Consider the following 22,873-nt stretch of genomic DNA (forward strand, 5'->3'; position numbering starts at 1 on the left):
ATATATTAGCTGAATTGTATTTAATAAATTGACCGAATGTTATCCCTGGCATTTTATTTTTTCTATGATAAACCGTCCCTAACTCGAAACCTCTTTCAAAGTGCTGCACAAAAGGCTCGAGGGTGATGTCTAGATCCAAATGCATCTCACATACCTGACAATAAAATTTTACAGTCAAAATAAGATTACCCCCCTTTTGCCATTGTGTGACGTGCCTTTTGGCTCTTATCTGTGTACAAGCGTTCGTGTGGCACTACATCGAATTAATGTGCTGTTGTGTTGATTATTATTAGACTGATCGTCCCCGCACTCTGGATTTTGAGATTTAGGAGTGGAATATGTACAATGAAGGGAGAAAAGAACGTTACTTTTATATGGGAAAGGAAACGGAGAAGGAATAACAGGTATTATTTGAGAGAAAGAGGTGTAACTTCAAGAATAAAACTAACAATCGATGCAGGATATAATATTTTGCAAGTAAATTATAATTTGATACACATAATAAAAAAAATAGACACCTTTGGTTTTTACAAAAAAATTTGACCTGATAAGCAAAGGTTAAAAACATTTTATTGTTTATGGTCTTAGTTTTTAAGTAGGTACTAATTTTGTGAACAAGCTAAAATAGTAATGCTTATGGTACAATTTTGTCTCTGGTATATAAATTAGTTAGTCTGTGGTCCGTGCCTCTAGCGCGTTTGTTGTGTCCGTTTTTGACATTTCTTCGTAAATCCATGTGTTCGCGGTAAACATTCCCATCAAATTAAAATGCAAATCAAAATGGAACGAAAGAAAAAGTTTAATCGACAAGAAATAAAAATGAAACTCGAAAAGGAGAGTAAATTTATAGGAAATCTGTTATCAATTTCATCTATACCATCACACGGCAAGTCGAAAATTACTAACCTATAAAATTTGCTTTTACTTATTATTACTATTATATTTCATGGATATTGTTCTTTTAAGCAATTATCAATTATGGTTAGTTGATTTTATTTGTATCACATGCTGGTCAGATATCAAAAGGAGATTAAGTCATATATAATAAAAGTCTACCTTTTCGTTTGTCCGCAACATCGGGGTTAGTATGAGTGATTTTTCATTCTAACATTTATTCACCTGGAGTGATTACGTTACCTTAATGGAATTATTAATTGAGATAACACTGGTTTTATTTGATGAAGTGCTCTTACGCATCAATAAGGGTTAAAAGATGTACTATATTCTTGACCAAGTTTCTTCAACCAAAATATGTTTCATTGCCAATTATTCAATTGGGTAAATGTACCCATTTACCCCAATATCTCAAGCAAACTGTTTGCGGAGTTGGAAAGTTGATTATATAGGATAAACTACCAATGTAAAATGAAAATTTTATTTTATAGGGTTACAAAAGTTCTTTTATACTTTTAATTAATTTTCTAGACATTTCTACTTTTACAATCTCAAAATTAATAACACAATTCTCTCCAATAAATTGTATTAATTACTTATCTTTTTTGTAATACTTTAGACTTCGAAGAAGCGCAGGATGACGTTTTCGTAGGACATAAAAAGCCCTCAAAACAAGAGGCTAAAGATATCCAGAGAGCGCGCAGTTTCCAGGAGTTGAGTAATCGTCTGAGCAAATTAAAAGGAACTGCCGACTTCTCTCTAAAGAATAAACTGATGAAGAAGAGCCTGACCAAGCGGCTGAAGAAGAAAAGCGGAAAAGAGGAAAGGAGGCAGAAGAAGAAGCAGTCGAGGATTGAAAAGAAAGCGACGGGAGGGGTGAAGAGGGAGGCCGCGGAAGTAGCACCAAACAAGATAGTCGTCAAGCCCACCAAACCCGTGTTCAACAGTCAGGGGAAGATGGTCTTCTCCAAGTTTGATTTCTCCGAGTCCGGGGTCACGGAAAGTAAGTATTCCTACTATCCGCCGTTCCATCAACAGCCAGGTTAAGAGTCCAAACAATAATAATAAATTATTGTAATCTCGTAATCTCGGCTTGAAGGCTGAGATAAGCATTATCTATAAAATTAGATGGTTTAGACATGTGGAACGTACGAGTGAGGAAAGAACGGTCAAACAAATTTATGAGGCAAATGTATTTGGAAAAAGAAGCAGAATAAGACCAAGAAAAACTTGACACAATCACTTGTCAGATACTTGAAAGCGGCCAGGTGAGGAGTTGAAATAATCGGCGGGTATGCATGAGGAGATGCATGAACGTGGAAGAGGCAAGGAATGTTTGCAAAGACAGAGTGGTGTGGCGTTCTATTCTCTCTGCCTGCCTCTTGGGTGAAGCGGCGTGATGGTTAGTTAGTTTAGTTATTATGTCTCAATATTTTTGTTATATTCAATTTGCCATAGCTTTGTTTTTAAATTTCTACTAATGTTAAGTCCGTATGTATTTAAATAAATACCCACAAATTGCATTTTTTGTGTATAATACAAGTGGAAAGCCACTTGTATTATAAAAGTTAAAAACTTGAATTTAATTATAGGCAGGGTCAACATATTTTATTTATAATTTACAAGATGTGTACAAAATAAAAAGAGCTTCTGTATGAGAGTGACAGAAGGAATTACAAAGAAATATAATAACTAACTAACCATCACGCCGCTTCCCTCACACATGCATCTCCTCATACATACCCACCGATTGTTACGACTCCTAACCTGACCACTTTCAAGTATTTGGCATACCTGATCGTGCCATGTTTTTCTCTTTTTTACACACAAATTCTAATTATATATATTTTTAACAATAAAATACCATTTAGTAGACTCTAAAAATCGGTGTTTAATTTTAATATTCAATACATAAATTAAAATGGAGCTCTACAAATTAAATGCCAAATCTATAAATAATAAATGTATTATTAATTTTCTAACCAATTATAGAATTGGCCGAGTGTGATCCCTGCTTCTGATATCTGGCATATTTAACATTTTTATTTTGCACATTAAGCTAAGAAAAAGGGCGAGAAGGATCCGCGGCGGATACTGGAGAATCTGCAGAAGCAGAAGGAGACGGTGAAGGAGCTTCGTGAGAGCGGGCAGCTGGACAAGGCCACGGCGCTCATGGAAAAGATCACCTGGAAGAACGCCCTCGCCAAGGTGGAGGGGCAGAAGGTCAAGGATGACCCGCTGCTGCTCAAGAAGACTGTCAAGAAACAGGTAACACAACACATTCACTTCTCATTCTTGCACCACCTCCCACCTTCGAGACCTTGAAGTCTTTTTGCAAAAACAGAGCTATTTAATTCATCCATAATGATTATTCTTATATATTTTTCATATTCTGATTTGAATTTTGATTTTGGCTACTATTCTTCTTCTGACCTTTACCGGCAACCAGTTGAATATCCACAATGACGGGAGCTCAACAAGCTGCTCTCCGGCATTATCATTGCACAGGGAGGCGTTCTGGCCAACATCTTGGCCATGCTCCAGCCCAAGAAGACCGAGAGGAAGGCGCAAAAATACGGCTTCTCCACTTTCCCTCCTTCAGACTTAGCCGATTGACGATGTATTTTTTTTATCTATCATTATCATAATCCAAATCTGTATAAGCATCCTTGAGGTAGTATTTTATGAAAATGGCACTATTTAAATCATCCAAGATTATTATTATGAATAATAATCTGAGGTGCAAAGGATACTGCATCAAATGAATGCAGTGTTAACTTAATCATCAATTTGAAGGTAAGATGGTAATGCAGTCCAGCACTTCACATGTACAAATGCTCGGGGTAATATAAAATAAATATCAACGTGAAAATAATCTCTTCTCTTTTCTTAAAAATAAAAAAAAGGAAATTAGCTATATTGAATAAGCATTTATAAATAAAAATAAAGATTGGATTGTTTTGTTTAACAGGAACAAAAGAAGAAACAAAGCGCTAAGAAGTGGGACCAGAGATTACAAGGAGTGGAGAAGGCAAAGGAAGATCGCCAGAAGAAGCGTTCCTCCAACATACAGAAGAGAAACCAAGATAAGAAAAAGAAAGTCCTCAAGAAGGCCGTGAAAAAGGGGCGCATGATTCCTTGAATAGATCATTATATTCAATTTGTAAATAAGTGACAGATGTAAGGTTTTTATTCTAAGAAATAAAATTATTTGTATGATAATACAGTTTGAATTGTTTAATTTACATTTGCGTATATGTACATATTATCTTATCCCATATTCAATATAACTTACTTTTAAAATCCTCCCTGGTGATTTTTTTTAATTGTAAAGAATTTAAAAAATAAACAAAAGCCATGACTCTACATTAAAATACTTTTTTTTTTAAATTGTCCAGGAGGAAAAGTCACATGATCCAATGGCCAGTATCGTATTAAAATATTATTGACATTTTAAAAGATTATTGTAAAATATGCAATTATTTAAATAAATGAAGACGAATCATTTCACCACTCGTCTGTCAGTATATGTAATAACCAACTTTATAAGATATTTTGTGAATTCCCAACATGTGTCTATTAATATGATAATTTCTTTTAAATTCATTACGCAAATAGGGCAAGAGTATTTTCGCTTTTCAGAGTGATTTTCCATGTGCCTTTTTACTGCAAATTTATCATAGTCGCAAAGGTCACATTTGACATTTTTGTCTCCTTTATGAAGCATCAAGTGACCGATCAGAGCTCTTTTAAGTCGTGTTTTCTGTCCGCAAAAATCACACTTAAATTTGGGGTCAGTGTGCATCTTCACAAGGTACGCGAGATCACTCTTGTCAACAAAATAACGTCCACAAAATTCACAATGGAAAGGACGAATATTCATATGTCGTTTAGTGTGTACCCGCAAGATATGTTTAGTTCAGAGCTGCTTACTACAGATTTCGCAAGTAAACGTGTGAGCAACACTGTGAAGTAGTTTGTGCCTATTATAGTAATCTTCATTTTTAAATTGCTTCCCGCAATTAGGGCATAAGAAATACATCTAGTCGGTGTGCACTCTCCTAAGCCGCTGACGTCGTAAAAACCGTCATTACAAACTTCACATTTGTAAGGTTTTTCTACTAAATGGCGTCTCTTGTGATATTTTAAAAGATACAGCGAGTGAATAGAAACTTGACAGATTTGGCACTCGTACGGTTTCTCACCTGTGTGGCGCACTTTATGGTACTTCAAGGTGGTTATATTGGAATATGTATCAAGCCCCGCACACATCACACTGGTGGGGTTTGACTGGGGAGTGTCTCTTCTTGTGGTATTTCAGGTGGCTGGCTATGTAAAAGGATCTCTGGCAGATGTCACACTTGTGAGCTTTATCTCCGGTATGACGCTTCTTGTGGAATATCAAGCTATTGTTGCTGGCATAGCTGACTCTGCAGATATCACATCCCAAGGGTTTTCCTCCGGAGTGTCCTATTTTATGAGACTTCAAATGGCCAGAGTTTGTGAAACCGGCATGACAGATATCGCAGGTATATGGTCTCTCGCCAGTGTGTAATCTTTGGTGAATTTTCAGGTGTCCAGAGGTAGAAGAGCATGCTCCGCATTTCTCGCACCTGTAAGGCTTCTCCTCGGTGTGCTGCCTCTGGTAGGGATTCAAACTGCTGGACTGAATAAAGCGATCGTCGCAAATGTCGCACTTGTAATTTTTAAGCTGCTAGCTAAGTAAAATGAAGCTTGACAGTCGTCACATTTGTGGGACTTTTCACCTGTGTGAAATTTTTTTATGGTACTCTAAGCTGTTGATGTTGGCGTAGCGCTCTCTGCAAATATCGCACTTGTACGGCTTTTCTCCAGTGTGAACTCTCGTGTGTACTTTTAGTTTACTCTGACTAGTGGAGTAAGAACACTCCGAACGATTGAACCTCCTATCTTTTCCAAAACCACTAATACTACCGAATAGACCTTTTTCTCTAAAGATTTACTACTTTTAAGAAGTTTGCTACAAATGTTGCACGTATACTTTCTTTTACTTTTACTCTTTATTTGGCGTTTATTTGAACATGTAGATTTATTATCACATGTAGATTTAGTATTTAAAACAACAATACATTGATATTTTTAGCATTTTGCATCCATTTTTCATAGTGTTTTAATTTTTAAGAGATGTTTTTTTAATAGTTCCACCTGCAATTCAACTCTATTCGATTTTAAAAATGGATCATGTAAGAAGTTTTTTTTCAAATCTTTGCCAATGTCTTTCAACTCGGGTTTAATCCATTCACATGGCACCTCTTCCTTAACTCCATTTTGAGTGTGTTCTCTGTCCCCCTGGTTGCTGGATCTGAGTCTGATCAGTCTGACCATTGGCAATGTAAGACTTCCTCAGTTGTGCATCGAGTTCGCACCTGACCCTGAAGCTGTTAGCGGCCTCCGGGTCCCCCAAACACTGAGCACAGGTGATGTCGGGCAAGCCATCCTGCCAGACTAACAGCACTCGCGCGCACAACATCACCGCGGAAGTGATATGTCTGGATTCGTACTAGAACAGATTTAGATTGTTCTGTATTTCCTGATGGATGGCTTGACTCTGGCCAATATCTGTACCCGACGGATTCTCCAGTTCTTTGGACACGTTGCGCGTGGCAACGAGGATAGCCTGGAACGACTAGTTGTGATCGGTAGCCTGGAGGGAAAGAGAGGGAGAGGAAGATCCCCACACGATGGACCGATCAAATTAAGGCAGCAGCAGGCACCTCAGTGGTTGGAGCGCTACGTGCAGCGCAGTCAAGGGATAACTGGAGAAGAGTCATTGCTTCTGCAAGGGTCACGACCCTCAGCAATGAGGAATAAGACGGAGAAGAAGTATTTCCTGACAAACTCTGCATACATTTTTTGTCTTTCCTGTTTTTTCTTGTAAAATTTCTGATAATTGGAACTCTGTGTTCATTTTATGTTTTTTTTAGAATTTTTTTTTTTATAAGAGAAATATTTGTGTTTTTATTATTTACACAAAAGTCAATTTCATTCGATTTCTGTGAGCCAAAGCGGCTCATTATTAGAAGTAGGTATCAATTTGTGGTAGAGTGGGTTTGAACCGAGAAACTCTGACTTAAGAGTCTGCGACACTAACAACGGGACCACAACCGTGTTTTACTTAAATATTTTTAAAAAAATGTATAACTGCCGAATGTTTACTTTGTTTACAAGTCAAATGTCAATGTCAAACAACTGTCAGATTGTGGATAGTGAGTGCGTTTAAATTTAGATCAGCAGTGTGACCATTGATCATTTCTGTCGTTTTACGCTGGAGTTCCGAGAAACACCGGCGTAAAATGAACAGAAGCATAAAAGACGATGTATTTATGTTCCGTATAAAAAAATTAAGAAAAATACATTATGTTTATTTATTACATGCCAATAGGTACGTAAAATAAATTTTAAAAGTATTTAACAAATAATCTTTTAAATCGTTAACGAAATAAATAATCACTTGATAAAATTAATGAATTTTTAAAAATAAATACTAATTCATTAGTTCGTCGGTACGACATTAAATTCTTACACTTATTTGAAAAAAAAAACAATTTAATTTGATTTTAATATTTTATTTATTTATTTAAACTTCATGTACAGGAAAGAAATAAGTGCATTAGCGGGCTTATTGCTAAAAAGCAATATCTTCCAACCAACCAAAAACAGACTTGTGATATTGATCAAAACATTTTATACCATATATAGCTGTTTGCAATCAGAGGGTACAAATTGATGATTATAAGGAAGGCAAAGGCAAAATATTGCTTTCTATTAAATAAAGGTAATGATTTAGATTGGCCTTTTTTAGCGTTTTCTCATCCTCTTATTTTTCTTTGGAAAGTTATTTCGGTCACAAAACTTAAGCAAAGTAGGGAAAACACAATTTCACATACACACTAGCCTACTCGCGCATACGGTAATATAATAAAACAATGTGTAAAAGTGTTTCTGCTATTAAAATCGCGGCGTTTTGGTGTTGACCGAACTAGTTAATACCCTTGGTGTCAACCGAACCTGGGAATCCTACGGCCGCCACCAACCGGCGCAAAACGACGGATACCTGTACTGTAGGTTTTTATGAACGCAGTCCGGATCCATTCCAGCAAATAAGTGTCTAGTCTATGGTTGTCAGCACAAATGTTCGTTTATAATTAGTAGTCTGTGGTTTATATGTCATCTGCTGCCAAACGTCAGATTAGCGCAAAACCAGAAACTGTCAATTTTTCGCTGTCAGATATTAAAATCTGAAAAGAAAGTTTACATAATTTAACTAACAGAATAGTAAGAATATAACAAACATAAACAGTTTATCATTATAATTTAATTTAAATCGATTATTCTGAAATATTGTACACCAGAAACGTCTCAACAGACGAATGAAGCATTTGAGTCCAATGTATTAAAATACGATTAAAATGAATAGCAAAGAGAAAATAGCAGACGTTTCACTCGATAAACCCAAGAAGTTAGAACAGGTATGTCGAGTTTGCTTAGAGAACACTGAACAATCTAAATCCCTGTTTGAAGAATACGAATCGAGTAGTATCGCTTCCATGCTGATGTTGTGCGCGCGAGTGCAGGTAGTCTGCCAGGATGGCTTCCCCGACATCATCTGCGCTCAGTGTTTAGGGGACCTGGAGGCCGCTAACAGCTTCAGGGTCAGGTGTGAACTTGCCGATGCCCTTCTGAGGAAGTCTTGCAGCGCCATCAGCCACACTATCCCCCAACCCGCGGAACAGGAAACACACGCACAGAGCATAGTGAAGGAAGAGGTGCCCTGCGAGTGGATCAAATCCGAATTGGAAAATGATTACAGTGATAGTGATTCACACTATGATCCATTAACTGAGAATACGTCCATCCTAACTGAAGCAAAGAGAACACAGCGCTCAAAAAGTGCAGAAAAATCAGCTAAATCCAAGAAATATAATTCACTCCAAAAGCTAAGCGGCGAATCTTATAAAGATAGTAATAGCGTCAAATCAACAAAACTAAAAAGGCTCGTCGATAAATGTTTTATCTGCAAAATATGCGGGAAGCCTTTGAGTAGTAATCATTCCCTAGAACAGCATATGCACAATATACACAGCTCGGAAAAGCATATAGAGTTCGGGAACGTGACCGGGTATGGAAAGAATAGACGTTATAACTGCACCGAGTGTCCGTACAGCGCCCCCCGGAGGCAGTACCTCGTGTACCACTCGCGAACACACACCGGGGAGAAGCCCTACAAATGTGACGAGTGCGACGCCTGCTTCTCGCAACCGGGAGGCCTCTCCACTCACAAGAGGCTGCACAGCAACAAGATGTACTTCACGTGTCCCGAGTGCGGGAAACAGTTCAAACTCAAGTACGTCATGGACCGTCACCGCCTCGTTCACGGAGACGCCAAGCACATCTGCGAAATTTGCAACAAGGGCCTCAAAACCAAAAAATCCCTAACAATCCACAAGAAGCGCCATCTAAACATCCGCGACTACAATTGCGAACTCTGCGGACGCACTTTCTTCTCCCTGATAGACCTCATAAACCACGCAAAACTACACACGGCCCTGAAGAAATTTGAGTGTCACATATGTCCATATAAATCGAAGCAGAAGCGATTGCTGGACATCCACATACGCCGCCATACGGGAGAAAAGAACTTCAAATGCGACCATTGTGAGTATTTGGCGTTCGATAAGTGCTCGTTGAAAAAACACATGAGACGCCATTCTCAGGAAAAAAACTACTCTTGTCCGGTTTGCGAGATGAAGTTTATTCACAGCATGCATGTCAACAGGCACATGATGCGGGCACACAAAATGAAATACAAAGTTGGAGATTATTCTGACAAAAGACAAGTTACATAATTTATTAACATGTTATCGGAAAAAATAAAACAGTAATAAGAAAACAAATTGTTTTTTGGTTGTTGTAAGAAGTTGGGAAGAACGGAAAGAAATCCGAACTTCATTCTCCTTGTTATTGTATATATAATACCATCACCCAGTTCTATTTCTTCATACAAAGCAGTTTTGTCCGTTATTATTTTCAGTTAATTATAATATTATTAACAATTTTTCAAATTTATGTAAGATTTTGTTTGTCTAAAGTATCATTGTTTTTAGGTAAAAACCTCTATCTAACAAATACTATGATGACCTTATCCAGTGGATAACAACATAAGAAAAGAAACATTATTAGCGCGTACACTGAACACTCGCTAAATTAAACTAAGTACACTATACAATATATTTGTTAGATATTAAATATCTAACAAATATCTTGTAGCGTGTATAAAAGAAACGAAACTTTATACAAATAGCATACATATAAGTTTAAAAAATTAATGCTATGTGGATGTTCAAAAATGGGTAGAATAGTGAATGTTAGATCACTCAAGCCTCAAGCCAGCCAAATGCCAGATCATAAACCCTAAAATGTAAATATTTAAAAAAAAGTTTAAAAATTTCAAGTTTAGACACCTATAATATTTATTTACATTACTTTTAAAATAGAAAATCCTAAAGTGCTTCAAATCGATCATGGATCGATAGATTAAGCATTCTCGGGGCTAGAAGTGTTTTTCAAATAACTTATCCTCTTGAGAACTCGGAATAATCTGGCCACAAAAAATAAACTCATAAAGTCGGAATAAAACAAGTTTTTTTATTATATTGCACATATATGTACTTCAGGTCATTACATAGATTACTATGTAAAATAAAAAAAAACACAAATAGTAATTATTGCAATTGTTTTTCCTGGCCTTCATCAGAGTAATTGCCAACGTTAATTCCTCTTATATCAGGTGGTCTCAATGAATAAAGAGATTACTGTTAATCCCGAGCCGCTGCGGCATATATGGAACTGAGAAGGTTGATTCCTAACTGGGAACCGGTACGTGTAGTGTAGACGACCTCCTTATTATTGCGAAAAAAAAAATTGCAGCATGGCAGGGATATTGGATACCTCAGCCAGAGTTAAGGGCAAAAGGTAATCTCCCTCAATACCACAGAAACCCCGGTTTTCCCGGCTGTCTGTCTGAGCAACTTTAGAAACAACATCAATCTGCAGAATGCAAAAAAGTCACTGCTGTTGCGGCTCTCACTTCTTCAGAGTACATGTCCGGGATATTGCCATGTGTGAATGTCATCTTAAAGAGGACGATATCACATGTTTTTTGGGTGCCCGTCAAACGACAGCTATCCGAGCTTCCTCTCCGACTTTCCATTACTTACTAATATCTCAACTTAACTAACCTCCCCTAACAAACTTTTGTAAAAATAAATTTCTCAATTTCTTAAAATTAATGGTTTAAATTTGTAAAGGTGTATTATGTACGTAAAATAACCCACTGATCACATCAACGTTATTAGTCAAATTAGCTCCACTAACAGGAATACTAATATTTTCAGATAAATGTACAAAAATATATAAAATATAATTAGACACTGGCTAGAACACTCATGTAGGGTGAAAAATCATAAAAGAAGAAGAAACATGCAATGCATATACTCGCAGATCTATGTATTACATCCATTCTGCCGGCAGAAAAAAGACAATTTCTTCAAGGAAGATGTCGTTACGGGGCTCGACATTTGTTATTTAAATTGTTTTGAAATTATATCTTAGTTGAAAGGATTTGAGATATGGAAAAGATGAATGTTCGCTTGAGATTGAATTTGGTTATGTTTCAGGCAGCCGGGCCCGCCACTGCAAAGGTCTGGTTCCCAAATTGGTGTCAGAGTATCCATCGAGTCCTCTCTTTTCTGGCGCTCTTCCCGGTAATGTGAGACCATGTGCTTTTTATCCACGGGGGAGAATCATTTCAGCCAAACCACTAAAGGTTGGACATTTGCGCGGTTCACTTGATGACTCGTCTATCAACGTGATCATTCCTTTTATACTCCATATTGTGTTTGAGCTTCATGTGACTATTCACGGACGAACTTTTGATAAACTTCATCTCGCACATTGGACAGGAGAAGCTCTTCTCCTTAGTGTGTTTCTTCATGTGCCTTCTCAGATTCGACATGCAGAAAGCGGAATAATCGCAGAGATCACATTTCGCCTTCTTTTCTTCCGTGTGCCGACCGACATGGGAAACCATGCCCTTCCTGTTTTTGAATTTGATTCCGCAAACGTGGCACTCGAAATTTTTAACGTCGGTGTGTATCTTAGAATGGTTGTAGAGTTCATTGGAGGAAACGAAGGCGCGCCCGCACAGTTCGCAGCTGAAGTCGCGGATGTTCAGGTGCCTCTTCATGTGGATGGCGAGGTTTACTTTAGTGTTTAACTCCTTATTGCAGATTTGGCAGGGATACCGAATGCCGATGTGGTGAGCCCGTTTGTGCAACTCTAGCATGTACTTATATTTGTACCGCTTGCCGCACTCGGGGCACGTGTAGTTCTTCTCGGAGCTGTGCACCTTCTTGTGGGAGTGTAAAGCCGCAAACTGAGCGAAACGCGCTCGGCACTCGCCGCACTCGTACGGCCTCTCTCCGGTGTGAGTTCGGAAGTGGTTCTTCAGGCCTTGCGCCCGCGGCGCGGAGTAGGAACATTCCGAGCAGTGGTGCCTCCTGTCTTTCCTGCGCCCGGTACTGGTACCATATGCGGTTATTTTAATATTTTCCGTGTGTATTTTACGCATGTGGTTTTCTAATGATGTACTATTCTTGAGAACTTTGCTACATATTTTGCACTGCGAAGATTGATCGGAATTGCTAATTGGCTCGTGTGATTCAATACTAGTTTCAATATTTGGTAAACTTTCAATTTTAATTTTTTGGTGTGATTGTGAAGTGGCCGTTGTATTTTCTAAAGTCTGACATATATGTTTGCCTTCCGTAACTTGGAAAGAATAATCCTCAACCAACAGATCATTTTGAGTATCAGAGTTTATATTATCATCTTCCAGCTCGGGTTTGATCCCCTCTTCACAAGGCGTTTCTTCCTTCACTCCGCTCCGTGCGTGCGTTCCCTGTGCCGCCGGTTGCTGGAAAATCCGGTCAGTGTCACTATAGGACTTCCTCAGAAGTGCATCGGTAAGTTCACACTTGACCCTGAAGCTGTTGGCGGCCTCCAGGTCCTCTATACACTGAGAGCAGATGATATCGGGCAAGCCATCCTCGTAGACTATCTGCACTCGCGCGCACAACATCACCAAAGAAGCGATATTACTGGATTCGTAATCTTCGAATAGGGATTTGGATTGTTCTGTACTTTCTGACAAACAAACTCGACAAAGCTGTTCCGACTTTTCAGATTTATTTAAAAAAAGGCCTATTATTTCCTCTTTCTTATTCATCTCGAAAACTCAATCAAAATATCTACATAAACACCAAAATAAACAACGAAGTAAACAAAGACAAATTTATAGAAGTAAACTGACGTAAGTACCCATAGATAAAATGGCTACTGACTATTTACCAAATATATACCATAGACATCTAGTTTTCCAAGCCTCCACTCATTTATGAGTTACAGTGGAACCTCTCATAACGAGCATAATTCGTTGCAGAATCTCACTCGTTAAGCGCGGGAGTGCCGGCTCACAAGTGAATGTCATGAAAAAGGGACTTGCCCTTTCTCTGTAACTCGTTATGTGAAATGTCGCTCGTTAAGAGAGGACTTTTTCTATTTTTTTTGCTCGTTATGAGAGGTTCCACTGTATTTAATTTTCCAATATTGGTGAAGATGTATAACTGGATATATGAAAGTCCACATGAAGATATTTTTGGGAAATATTTATATATATATATATATATATATATATATATATATATATATATATATATATATATATATATATATATATATTTATAAAAAAACACGCAAAGTAAATATTTTTCTTGCAATTAAATAAAAAGTAAAAAAAATGTCAAATTTAAATATTTGATACCAGGAAAAATTTAAGATTGAGTATTTTTCATGGATACTAATAAAACTAGACAGAGTGGTGTGGCGCTCTATTCTCTCTGCCTACCCCTGCGGGGAAGCGGCGTGATGGTTAGTTAGTTAGTTAGTTACTAATAAAACTAGTAGATAGCTAATTGTCTTCTAATACCGCCAACTTTCCTTCACCCTGTGGTAACACATAACATTTGTGGAAAACTATGAGATCTAGATATTTTGGTAAAGCACACAATTAGTTAGTCTTTGGGTAAAGTTAACAATCTTAGCACGTATTTTGCTAGATAATTGGAAAAAAGTGTATTTGAGGTATTGATATTATGAATTATTCCAATGCAAAGGAATGTGTAAAGAGAGAATTGTATTATTATTAAGACCATGTGATATCAGATTAAAGTAAAAAAAGTCATAAAACAGAATTAATATATGTACTTTAAATTTTATGGTACAGGAACATGGACCGGGAAAGGAGTTGTATAAAATATTAATATAAAATGCATGCCAAAATATAACATGTATGTATATTTCCCCTCAACATTTTACAAAATAAACATCACTTTAATTAATAATATTTATGACGAAGCATCTTTTTATACGAAGGGAAATGGAAATATGCAAATTCACAGGGGTTACGGCCTAGCATTGGCCGACTTAAGTGATCTCTGAAAGCTCCCGCATTCTCAGGGCCGGTATGGGAACTATCACTTTATAATATGTAACATTCACCATTCTGTCCATTACTATGAATGCCCAGACTTGTATTCAATTTATATATTTTTTTAAATGCTTCGTCTACGGAGACAAATAGATGTATATGTGTGTGCGTATACATATTTTTCTCTTTTGGTTGGGTTATACTGTTTTTTTTTTTGTTTTTAAATTGGTATGTTAAAAAAAAAATCCTGTTATATTTGATTTTTTTGTAACTGTTATGGTTGTAATCGCTGATATAAAAGTTGAGCTTTACTGTGTCATCCCATTATTGTAGGAGACACTGTGAAGAGGACTTTTTGCCTTGTCTTTGTATCTCCCTGTTTAATGATCCCAACAAACAAGTAATAAAAATGAATGGCTCTTAAGAAAATGGGCGTTTGAAATAATAAATAAGATGAATCATAATTGTGCCACATGGTATTGATGTCACAGTCAGTTTGAAACGCGGTGTTTGTGTAAGTCTACCATTTATAAACCACAGATGCTAAAAATGTTCCAATTTCAGTTGGTCCACCTCAAAGAAGTATATCGATCCTCATATTATTACATACTTGCAGTTTCATTGTTTAAGGAGTATATTCTGCATGATTTCAAGTCTCCTTTTATATATAAGTCTACACTTCTGCTTCTGAGAAAATCCCATCTTCAGTTCCATATATCAGTACAAAGAAGCATATTACCATGGCTTTATGTAGTTTAAAGCTCGTCTCCTTCCTGCACATGTTTACACATGGAATACTGTCATATTAGCTTGTAACTCAAGTTAATGTATGTGGAAGTTACTTAATGAATCGTCTGTCGACGTGATCGTTCCATTTATATTCTATCATATGTTTATGTTTCATGTGCTTGTTAACGCTAGAACTGTGAGTGAACTTCATCTGGCAGACCGGACAAGAGTAACTTTTCTCACGAGTGTGTTTCTTCATGTGCGTTCTCAAAGTGTAAATGTTGAAGGTGGAATATTCGCAAAGCTCGCACTTCGCTGTTTTCACTCCCGTATGTGTGCGGACATGCGAAATCATACCTTTTTTATTTTTGAATTTAATGCCGCATATGTGACACTCAAAGTTTTTTACGTCAGTGTGCTTTTTGGAATGACTATACAGTTCGTTGGATGATATAAACGCGCGGCCGCATTGTTCACAACTGAAGTCCCGTATGTTGAGGTGTCTCTTCATGTGGACTTCGAGGCTTCGCGGAGAATTCACTTCTTTATTGCAAATTTCGCAGGAATACCGAGGGCCAGTACTGTGCGTTCGCTTGTGGACCTCTAACGTGTGTTTTCGTTTGTACTGTTTTCCACATTCCGGGCAGGTGTAGTTCCTCTCCGAGCTGTGCACCTTCTTGTGGGAGTCGAGGGCTGCAAACTGAGCGAAGCTCGCCTGACACACGTCGCACTTGTATGGCTTCTCTCCAGTGTGAGTTCTGAAGTGATTAATCAGGATTTTGCGCATGTGGGTGGAGTAGGTGCATTCGGAACAGTGGAATCTCCTTTCCTTTCCAAAACCAGTCACATTCCCCAACTCCATCTTCACTGTTTTGTGTTGGCTGTGCACCTTGTGAGTATGGTTCTCTAGGGATTTCTTACTGCTCAGAGGTTTACCGCATGTTTTACAAATAAAGGATTCAGATTTATGTTTTCTTCTAGAAGACTTAGTATCTCCACATTCTGGTTCATCGTAGGTACCGTAAAGTTCATCATTTTGCATAATATCCATCACATTTTGAGATTCCTGTCCTTCGGAAGTAATGTTTCTATTTTTTGAAGATTCATTTTTCAATTGCTTTGTCTTTGTTCCAGTGTTGGGCGGTACTGAAGGAATCTTTTCAATTAACGGGTCAAATTGCGTGTCACTATCGATATTATCATCTTCTAACTTTGGCTTAATCCACTCACAGGGGACCTCTTCCTTCACTCCGCTCTGTGCTGGTTGCTGAACAGTCTGGTCTGTGCCGCTGCAAGACTTCCTCAGTAGAGCATCTGCAAGTTCGCACCTGACCCTGAAGCTGTTGGCGGCCTCCAGGTCCCCTAAGCACTGAGCGCAGATGATATTGGGCAAGCCATCCTGGCAGACTACCTGCACTCGCGCACACAACATGAGCATGGAAGCGATGCTACTGGATTCGTACTCTTCAAATAGGGATTTAGTTTGTTCTGTACTCTCTGATAAACAAACTCGACAAAGCTGTTCTAATTTTTCAGATTTATTGAGCCAAAGCGTGGTCATTTCATCCATATTCTGCATCCTGAACAATAAATAAAAATGTTAACATCAATGACAGTTTGGATGAATCTCGGTTTTTCAATTTATTGCAATAGGAAACAAAAAACTCTTTTTCACAGATTATCATTCCATAAAAATTAATATTTTGCGACAAATCAATAGTTTTTTGACAGTTATTCGACTCGACGTCATCTGTCAAAACGTTTCTTTTTTTTTAATATAAACTTGTGACCATAAACAAGAATAAATCGTTAACAAATGTTTCGTAAAATTACCAAAAATATTGGTAGGACCTAATTTAAACCTTGCTCTTGAAAGAAAATTCACGTTTTCCCATCTTCGATCTCTATTAGTACCTAGATGCAGCATGGGGCAACGTATCAGATCTACACTCAGTTAACTGATCAAGATCCTCGGATCTGATCTTTATTCATTGGGATACAGATGACGCAAAGGAACTGGTAAATGGAAGATGAAGTGGAGGTGGTAAAGGTACCATCAATTATGTAAAAGAAAAGGAAAAAAAGCAATGATCACTCAAGTACAATGTATAAGATAGACTCACGAACCACAGGGAAATTTGAATGAGTCGTTGAGGTTGTTTTTTGTACATATCCCTTTAGTAAAATTCATTTTGCTTTTTTAGATTATAAGGAATGTTAGACTTTAGGGGTCTTAATTTAATCCTTAACCAGGGTGCCGAATATCTCTTACTTGAAAATATTTTATTGATCAAATGATGCTTTAATTAGTGATTTTTATTATTACGTTGTAGAGATTTTAATGATAAACAAAGCTATAAAGAGCTCTCACAGATTAGACTGAAATGCCGAATTAAAGCGAATTTACTCAATTTACATTTTCCCCATTATCGCGATGTCGTTAGCGCACACCAGTGAAGTTGTGTGGATTATGTGCACTATGCTACATTTTTCTGCGGATATTTTTTTATTTGACAGATGACAGCTGTCAAAAAAACGCTTCGCCTGTTCTTTGGAAACAACGTTTTGTTGGAAAAATAATAAACATAATTTATTATTATACATACCTATACAATAAGTCTGTGATTATACCTAATCCTATTCCCGTAAGCTACATAATTAGTGTATGCCGTAAGCAGAGAAACTAAGAACCGCTCCAAGTAGTGATGTGAACATTTTTATTTAAACTACAGGATGAATAACCAAGATGAAATAACAGAACTTTTAATTGACGAATCTGAAAAGTTCGAACAGCTGTGTCGAGTTTGTTTATCAGCAAAAACAGAACAATCTAAATGTTTGTTCGAAGATTACGAGTCCAGTAGTATCGCTTCCGTACTGATGTTATGCGCGCGAGTGCAGATAGTTTGCCAGGACGGCTTGCCTAATATCATCTGCGTCCAGTGTTTAGGGGAGCTGGAGTCCGCTAATAGCTTCAGGGTCAAGTGTGAACTCGCCGATGCACTTCTCAGGAAGTCTCACAGTGGCACGGGTCGGACTGACCGGACTGCCCAGGAACTGCCGGGGCAGGGAACACACGCGCATGACGGCATGAAAGAAGAGGTGCCTTGTGAATGGATCAACCCCGATTCCGAAGAAGATAATTTCGATAGTGATACAAAATATGATCCTTTGATTGAGCAGATCCCATTAGTTTTAACTGAAGTTGGGACAAAAACAAAACAATTAAAAAATACAGATGTCGCATTTGAGGTCGAGAAATTAGATATTTTAAAAATTTGTGAAACTGATATCGATACTAACCTGGAATGCGGCGCCAGCAAGTCTTGTGTAAGAAAAAATAAAAAGTCCTTTTCTTGTAAAATATGTAGTAAGCTTCTGCATAGTAAAAAGACCCTCGAGAATCACTTGCACTCTCACAGTCAAGCCAAGAAGGTCGAATTTGGAACCGTATCGGGGCACGGTAAGGAAAGGAGATTCCACTGTTTCGACTGTCCATACTCCACTCCGAGGCGAAATGTCTTGATCGTCCACTGCAGAACCCACACCGGGGAGAAGCCGTACAAATGTGACGTGTGTCAAGCTTCATTCACACAGCATTCATCTCTGTCCTACCACAAAAAGATACACAGCTCGGAGAAGAACTACACTTGCCCGGTGTGCAGTAAACAATACAAACAGAAGGTTGTTTTGAAGCGACACATGCGGATCCACGGCGACGCTCAGTATCTCTGTGACATATGTCACAAGGCTATCAAAACACAAGAGAATCTGGCTATTCACATGAAGCGACACCTCAACATACGCGACTATAGATGCGAGCAGTGCGGCCGTGCCTTCGTATCGGCGTCTGAACTATGCAAACATACAAATGTACACACTGACATCAAAAAATTCCAGTGCGACATTTGCAGTCACAAGTTTAGAACTAAGAGTCTTTTGTCTGTCCATATCCGCAAGCACACTGCGGAAAAAACTGCTAAATGTAATCTCTGCAACTATTCCGCTTACAGTATATACAGGCTGAGAGATCACATGAAGAAACATACTCGGGAGAAAAATTATTCCTGTCCAATTTGTGAGATAAAGTTTATTCACAGTACCTCTGTGAACAGTCACATGAAGGTTAAACATGGAATAGAATATAAATGGAGTGGTCATGTTGATAGACGACTTATCAAATAATATAGTCAGTTCATTCAGTCGTATGAAACTAGCTCAAATTACAGAAGTTATCTATTATATCTCTTAATCTTCAGCTGTCATATTGGAACATTGATATTCATCATTTTGATTAAAATGAAATGAAAAACTGATGTTTTACCCTACCCGCACCCAATGGTGTATAGGGCAGTAATTTTTGTGCATAATATTATCATGATCAATAATTACATATGATCGAGGTGATGTGAGTTGCCATTGAGATACTATTCAGGGTGTTAAAAATAAATATTTGAGTGAAAAATCAGTTATGTATTATTTATTTTAACCCTGGGATTCAGCATTGGACCTCGACACCTAGCCTAACAACGCTCTTAACTACTACACTATGGAGGCTAATATTTTTAAAGCTTTATTGTTATTTATTTTTTAAACACAGAATTGAAGTTATTTACTGAGAAAAGGAAGGAAGGGTCGCTGATGTGGTTTATGAGGGAGCAGAGAAACAAGCGCAAAAGTGCTGGTGAATGTTATATTATTTAATGTTCATTATCATTGATCATTCACTCTGTCTAATACCACTTATAATTTTCTTTTTTTTCCTAACTGGTTAAGGAATTACCATTACCTTGTCAGGTCAATTATAAATGAGAAGTTACTAATTTACATAGATGTTATAACATTTTATAAGGCGGAGAAATTATAACGATATTATTTTCAAAAAAAGAGAAGGTCAATTTATAAATTATTCATTATTGGAAATTTAAAATTTAAATTATTACAAATAAAGGTTTTCAATAAAATGTAATCCTTGTAACCTTATTTTAGTCTATAAAGTTAATAGCACTTTATCATATATGAATATTATTTATTAGTTTGCAATTCTTAGATTCTTCTTATCAGAGAAGGCTTATACTATCTTGACCAATTAATGTACGGTGACTTTTTGAAAGTTGGAGTCGCGTATGACAGTTGGAGAAATATAAGATTAGATACTTCATGTTGTAGGTAATGAATGCTAAAAGAAGAGATCTTGTTTCTTTGGAGCGACAAAAAATACATCCACTGTAATAGTGTAAATACCTTTTATACAAATGAAATAAAAAACCGATCATTAATTAGTAAACTGTTGTTTATTTATTGATAATTATCCAATGATGGGTAAAATTAGACTGGATTAGAAGATGCTAATCATTGGGCGAAAACGTCAATTGGTTATTAAAAGCAAAGTGATTAATCTATATCCTACCTAATATGTCACTCCTTGGATCTAGGAGTGACATATTAGGTAGGATATAGATAACATAATTGAAGTACCTTTGAAAAGGAAATGGACTGCACTCTATTCGAAATTGTAGATGGTAAAAGGAGAACAGCAATATTATCTAGTGTACTTATACTCCAGAACTATTGATAATTAAATAATGAATGTAGATAGGAAATAAATGGTGTCATTCGGCCATGTCATCCATGATTGCATGAATCATGCTAAACAAGTGAAGTAACTACAAGTAATTTGTTTTACAAATATTGTAAAATGTGGTTTTGGCACATGAAAATCCAATTAATGTATTGTAATAAACATGCCACTAGCTTTATTTTGCCCAAATGGCGTTAGTACGTAGGTGCGGATTGGATCAAAGAAAAATCATACCTTTTAATAACTATAATTTGAATAACTTCGATCACTACTGGTTACTACCTAGTTGTAGAGTAAAAGCAATAGGTAGGTATGTTATTTTCTTATTTCTATGCTATATTTGTCTATAGAAAATTAATGGGAGGCTGCAGTTTTTTGACAGATGTTGTGACAGCTGGGTAATGGCAGTCAGTGGACTGTCAAAACGATAGGTATTTTGTCTGGAGAAATATTTATTATATTCCATTGCAATCGACTATTTAATAAGTAGTATTTGCAGTCAACACAAGATTTGGAAAAGTGTTCTAACTTTTCATGTAAACATTTCAATTTTCTGTACAGAATGAATAACAAAGAGGAAATACCAGAGTTTTTACTTAATAAATCTGAAAGGCTGGAACAATTATGTCGTGTTTGTTTGTCAAAAAGTGCAGAACAATCTAAATGCCTTTTTGAAGAGTACGAATCCAGTAGTATTGCTTCCATACTGATGTTGTGTGCGCGAGTGCAGATAGTCTGCAAGGATGGCTTTCCCAATGTCATCTGCACTCAGTGCTTAGGGGACCTGGAGGCCGCCAACAGCTTCAGGGTCAGGTGTGAACTTGCAGATGCAATTCTGAGGAAGTCTTGCATCGGCACTGGCCAGACAAATCAGACTATCCAGCAATCAGCGGGGCAGGGAACACACTCACAGAACCAAGTGAAGGAAGAGGTGCCCTGTGAGTGGATCAAATCAGAGTTGGAACATGATATTGGAAGTGATCCCTTGATTGATAATATCCCATTGGTTTCAACCCAAGTTGAGACTAAAACGAAGCAAGTTAAAAATGAATCGTTAAAAAATGAAGATATTACTCTCGTGGAAGGGACATGTCTATTGAATATTGTGAAAAAATATGAATTTCAAGAAATCGATAGCAAACCGGAATGCAGTGAAACAGAGTCTTCCAGGAGGAAAAATAAAACTAAGTCATTTATTTGTATTATATGTCAAAAGCCTCTGAGTACTAAAAAGTCCCTGGAGAATCACACACACAGGGTGCATAGTCAACGCAAGAAGAATGAGCTGGGGAATATAACCGGATATGGAAAGGAAAAGAAATTCCAGTGTTCCGAGTGTTCGTACACTACTCATAGACGATACGACCTGGTCTACCATTTCAGAACTCACACCGGAGAGAAGCCGTACAAGTGCGATGTGTGCCAAGCGCGCTTCGCTATTTCCTCATCCCTGTTCTCTCACAAGAAGGGGCACAGCTCAGAGAAGAACTACACTTGCCCGGTGTGCGGTAAACAATTCAAAAAAAGGGGAACTCTAGAGCGACACATACGGATCCACAGTGACGCTCCATATCGCTGCGAAATATGTCACAAGGCAATTAAAAAAAAAGAGAACTTCACAAATCACGTCAAGCGGCATCTAAATATCCGCGATTTTAGTTGCGAGCGATGTGGCCGCGCCTTTGTTTCGTCGTATGAACTATATACCCATTCAAAACGACACGCTAACACAAAAAATGACACATTTCATAGGCCTTCGTATAAAGAGACATAACTTAAATTTAATTGGATTCAGCACAAATCTATGTCACTGTTGCCATTCATATTATTTAAATAAAAATTATTAATGTTTAGAAATGTTTTTTATTTTATTTTATTAATTTATTTTGACCCTTTGTACACCTTTTCTGATGAGACAATGATTTTTTACTGACATTTCTTGATGAAATTACGTTATTATGGTAAATTAATCTGTATAATATTTTCAAGGAACTTATATATATACATATATATATATATATATATATATATATATATATATATATATATATATATATATATATATATATATATATATATATATA

At 37.1% G+C, this 22,873-nt stretch overlaps 5 protein-coding genes and 1 pseudogene across 5 annotated transcripts; 4 read left to right on the top strand and 2 right to left on the bottom strand.

Moving 5' to 3' along the window:
• Positions 1-700: 700 nt before the first annotated feature.
• Positions 701-4,120, top strand: LOC148303437 (surfeit locus protein 6 homolog). Its single transcript, XM_088269916.1, has 4 exons — positions 701-886; positions 1,514-1,897; positions 2,954-3,162; positions 3,866-4,120. The coding sequence occupies exons 1-4, from the start codon at positions 769-771 to the stop codon at positions 4,034-4,036; spliced, it is 882 nt and encodes a 293-aa protein (XP_088126042.1). The 5' UTR covers positions 701-768; the 3' UTR covers positions 4,037-4,120.
• A 993-nt stretch (positions 4,121-5,113) lies between these two features.
• LOC148303438 (uncharacterized) lies at positions 5,114-6,403 on the bottom strand (annotated as a pseudogene).
• Positions 6,404-8,087: 1,684 nt separating this feature from the next.
• LOC148303439 (uncharacterized) lies at positions 8,088-9,827 on the top strand. Its single transcript, XM_088269911.1, has one exon. The coding sequence runs from the start codon at positions 8,343-8,345 to the stop codon at positions 9,777-9,779; it is 1,437 nt and encodes a 478-aa protein (XP_088126037.1). The 5' UTR covers positions 8,088-8,342; the 3' UTR covers positions 9,780-9,827.
• Positions 9,828-11,636: 1,809 nt separating this feature from the next.
• LOC148303440 (uncharacterized) lies at positions 11,637-16,939 on the bottom strand. The gene is made up of 3 exons (XM_088269949.1): positions 15,322-16,939; positions 13,986-13,996; positions 11,637-13,227 (listed from the first exon to the last, which is right to left on the bottom strand). Exons 1-3 carry the CDS (start codon positions 16,785-16,787, stop codon positions 11,777-11,779), a joined length of 2,928 nt encoding a protein of 975 aa, XP_088126075.1. The 5' UTR covers positions 16,788-16,939; the 3' UTR covers positions 11,637-11,776.
• A 36-nt stretch (positions 16,940-16,975) lies between these two features.
• LOC148303441 (uncharacterized) lies at positions 16,976-19,676 on the top strand. The gene has a single exon (XM_088269910.1). It carries the CDS (start codon positions 17,942-17,944, stop codon positions 19,391-19,393), a length of 1,452 nt encoding a protein of 483 aa, XP_088126036.1. The 5' UTR covers positions 16,976-17,941; the 3' UTR covers positions 19,394-19,676.
• Positions 19,677-21,151: 1,475 nt separating this feature from the next.
• Positions 21,152-22,646, top strand: LOC148303442 (uncharacterized). Its single transcript, XM_088269915.1, has one exon. It carries the CDS (start codon positions 21,352-21,354, stop codon positions 22,561-22,563), a length of 1,212 nt encoding a protein of 403 aa, XP_088126041.1. The 5' UTR covers positions 21,152-21,351; the 3' UTR covers positions 22,564-22,646.
• The last annotated feature ends 227 nt before the right edge of the window (positions 22,647-22,873 follow it).

This window comes from Brachycentrus maculatus, unplaced genomic scaffold (genome assembly GCF_059751285.1).
Source record: "Brachycentrus maculatus isolate JH-2025_06_01 unplaced genomic scaffold, ASM5975128v1 h1tg000368l, whole genome shotgun sequence".
Lineage (NCBI taxonomy): Eukaryota > Metazoa > Arthropoda > Insecta > Trichoptera > Brachycentridae > Brachycentrus > Brachycentrus maculatus.

What these genes read in the sequence shown, in the direction of transcription:
- LOC148303437 (XM_088269916.1), top strand. Translation starts at nt 769, where the DNA reads ATGCAAATCAAAATGGAACGAAAGAAAAAGTTTAATCGACAAGAAATA. An exon ending in TTCATCTATACCATCACACG is followed by an intron (nt 887 to 1,513) that starts GCAAGTCGAAAA and finishes GTAATACTTTAG; the next exon opens with ACTTCGAAGAAGCGCAGGAT. An exon ending in AGAAGACTGTCAAGAAACAG is followed by an intron (nt 3,163 to 3,865) that starts GTAACACAACAC and finishes TTTGTTTAACAG; the next exon opens with GAACAAAAGAAGAAACAAAG.
- LOC148303442 (XM_088269915.1), top strand. Translation starts at nt 21,352, where the DNA reads ATGAATAACAAAGAGGAAATACCAGAGTTTTTACTTAATAAATCTGAA.
- LOC148303440 (XM_088269949.1), bottom strand. Translation starts at nt 16,787, where the DNA reads ATGCAGAATATGGATGAAATGACCACGCTTTGGCTCAATAAATCTGAA.
- LOC148303439 (XM_088269911.1), top strand. Translation starts at nt 8,343, where the DNA reads ATGAATAGCAAAGAGAAAATAGCAGACGTTTCACTCGATAAACCCAAG.
- LOC148303441 (XM_088269910.1), top strand. Translation starts at nt 17,942, where the DNA reads ATGAATAACCAAGATGAAATAACAGAACTTTTAATTGACGAATCTGAA.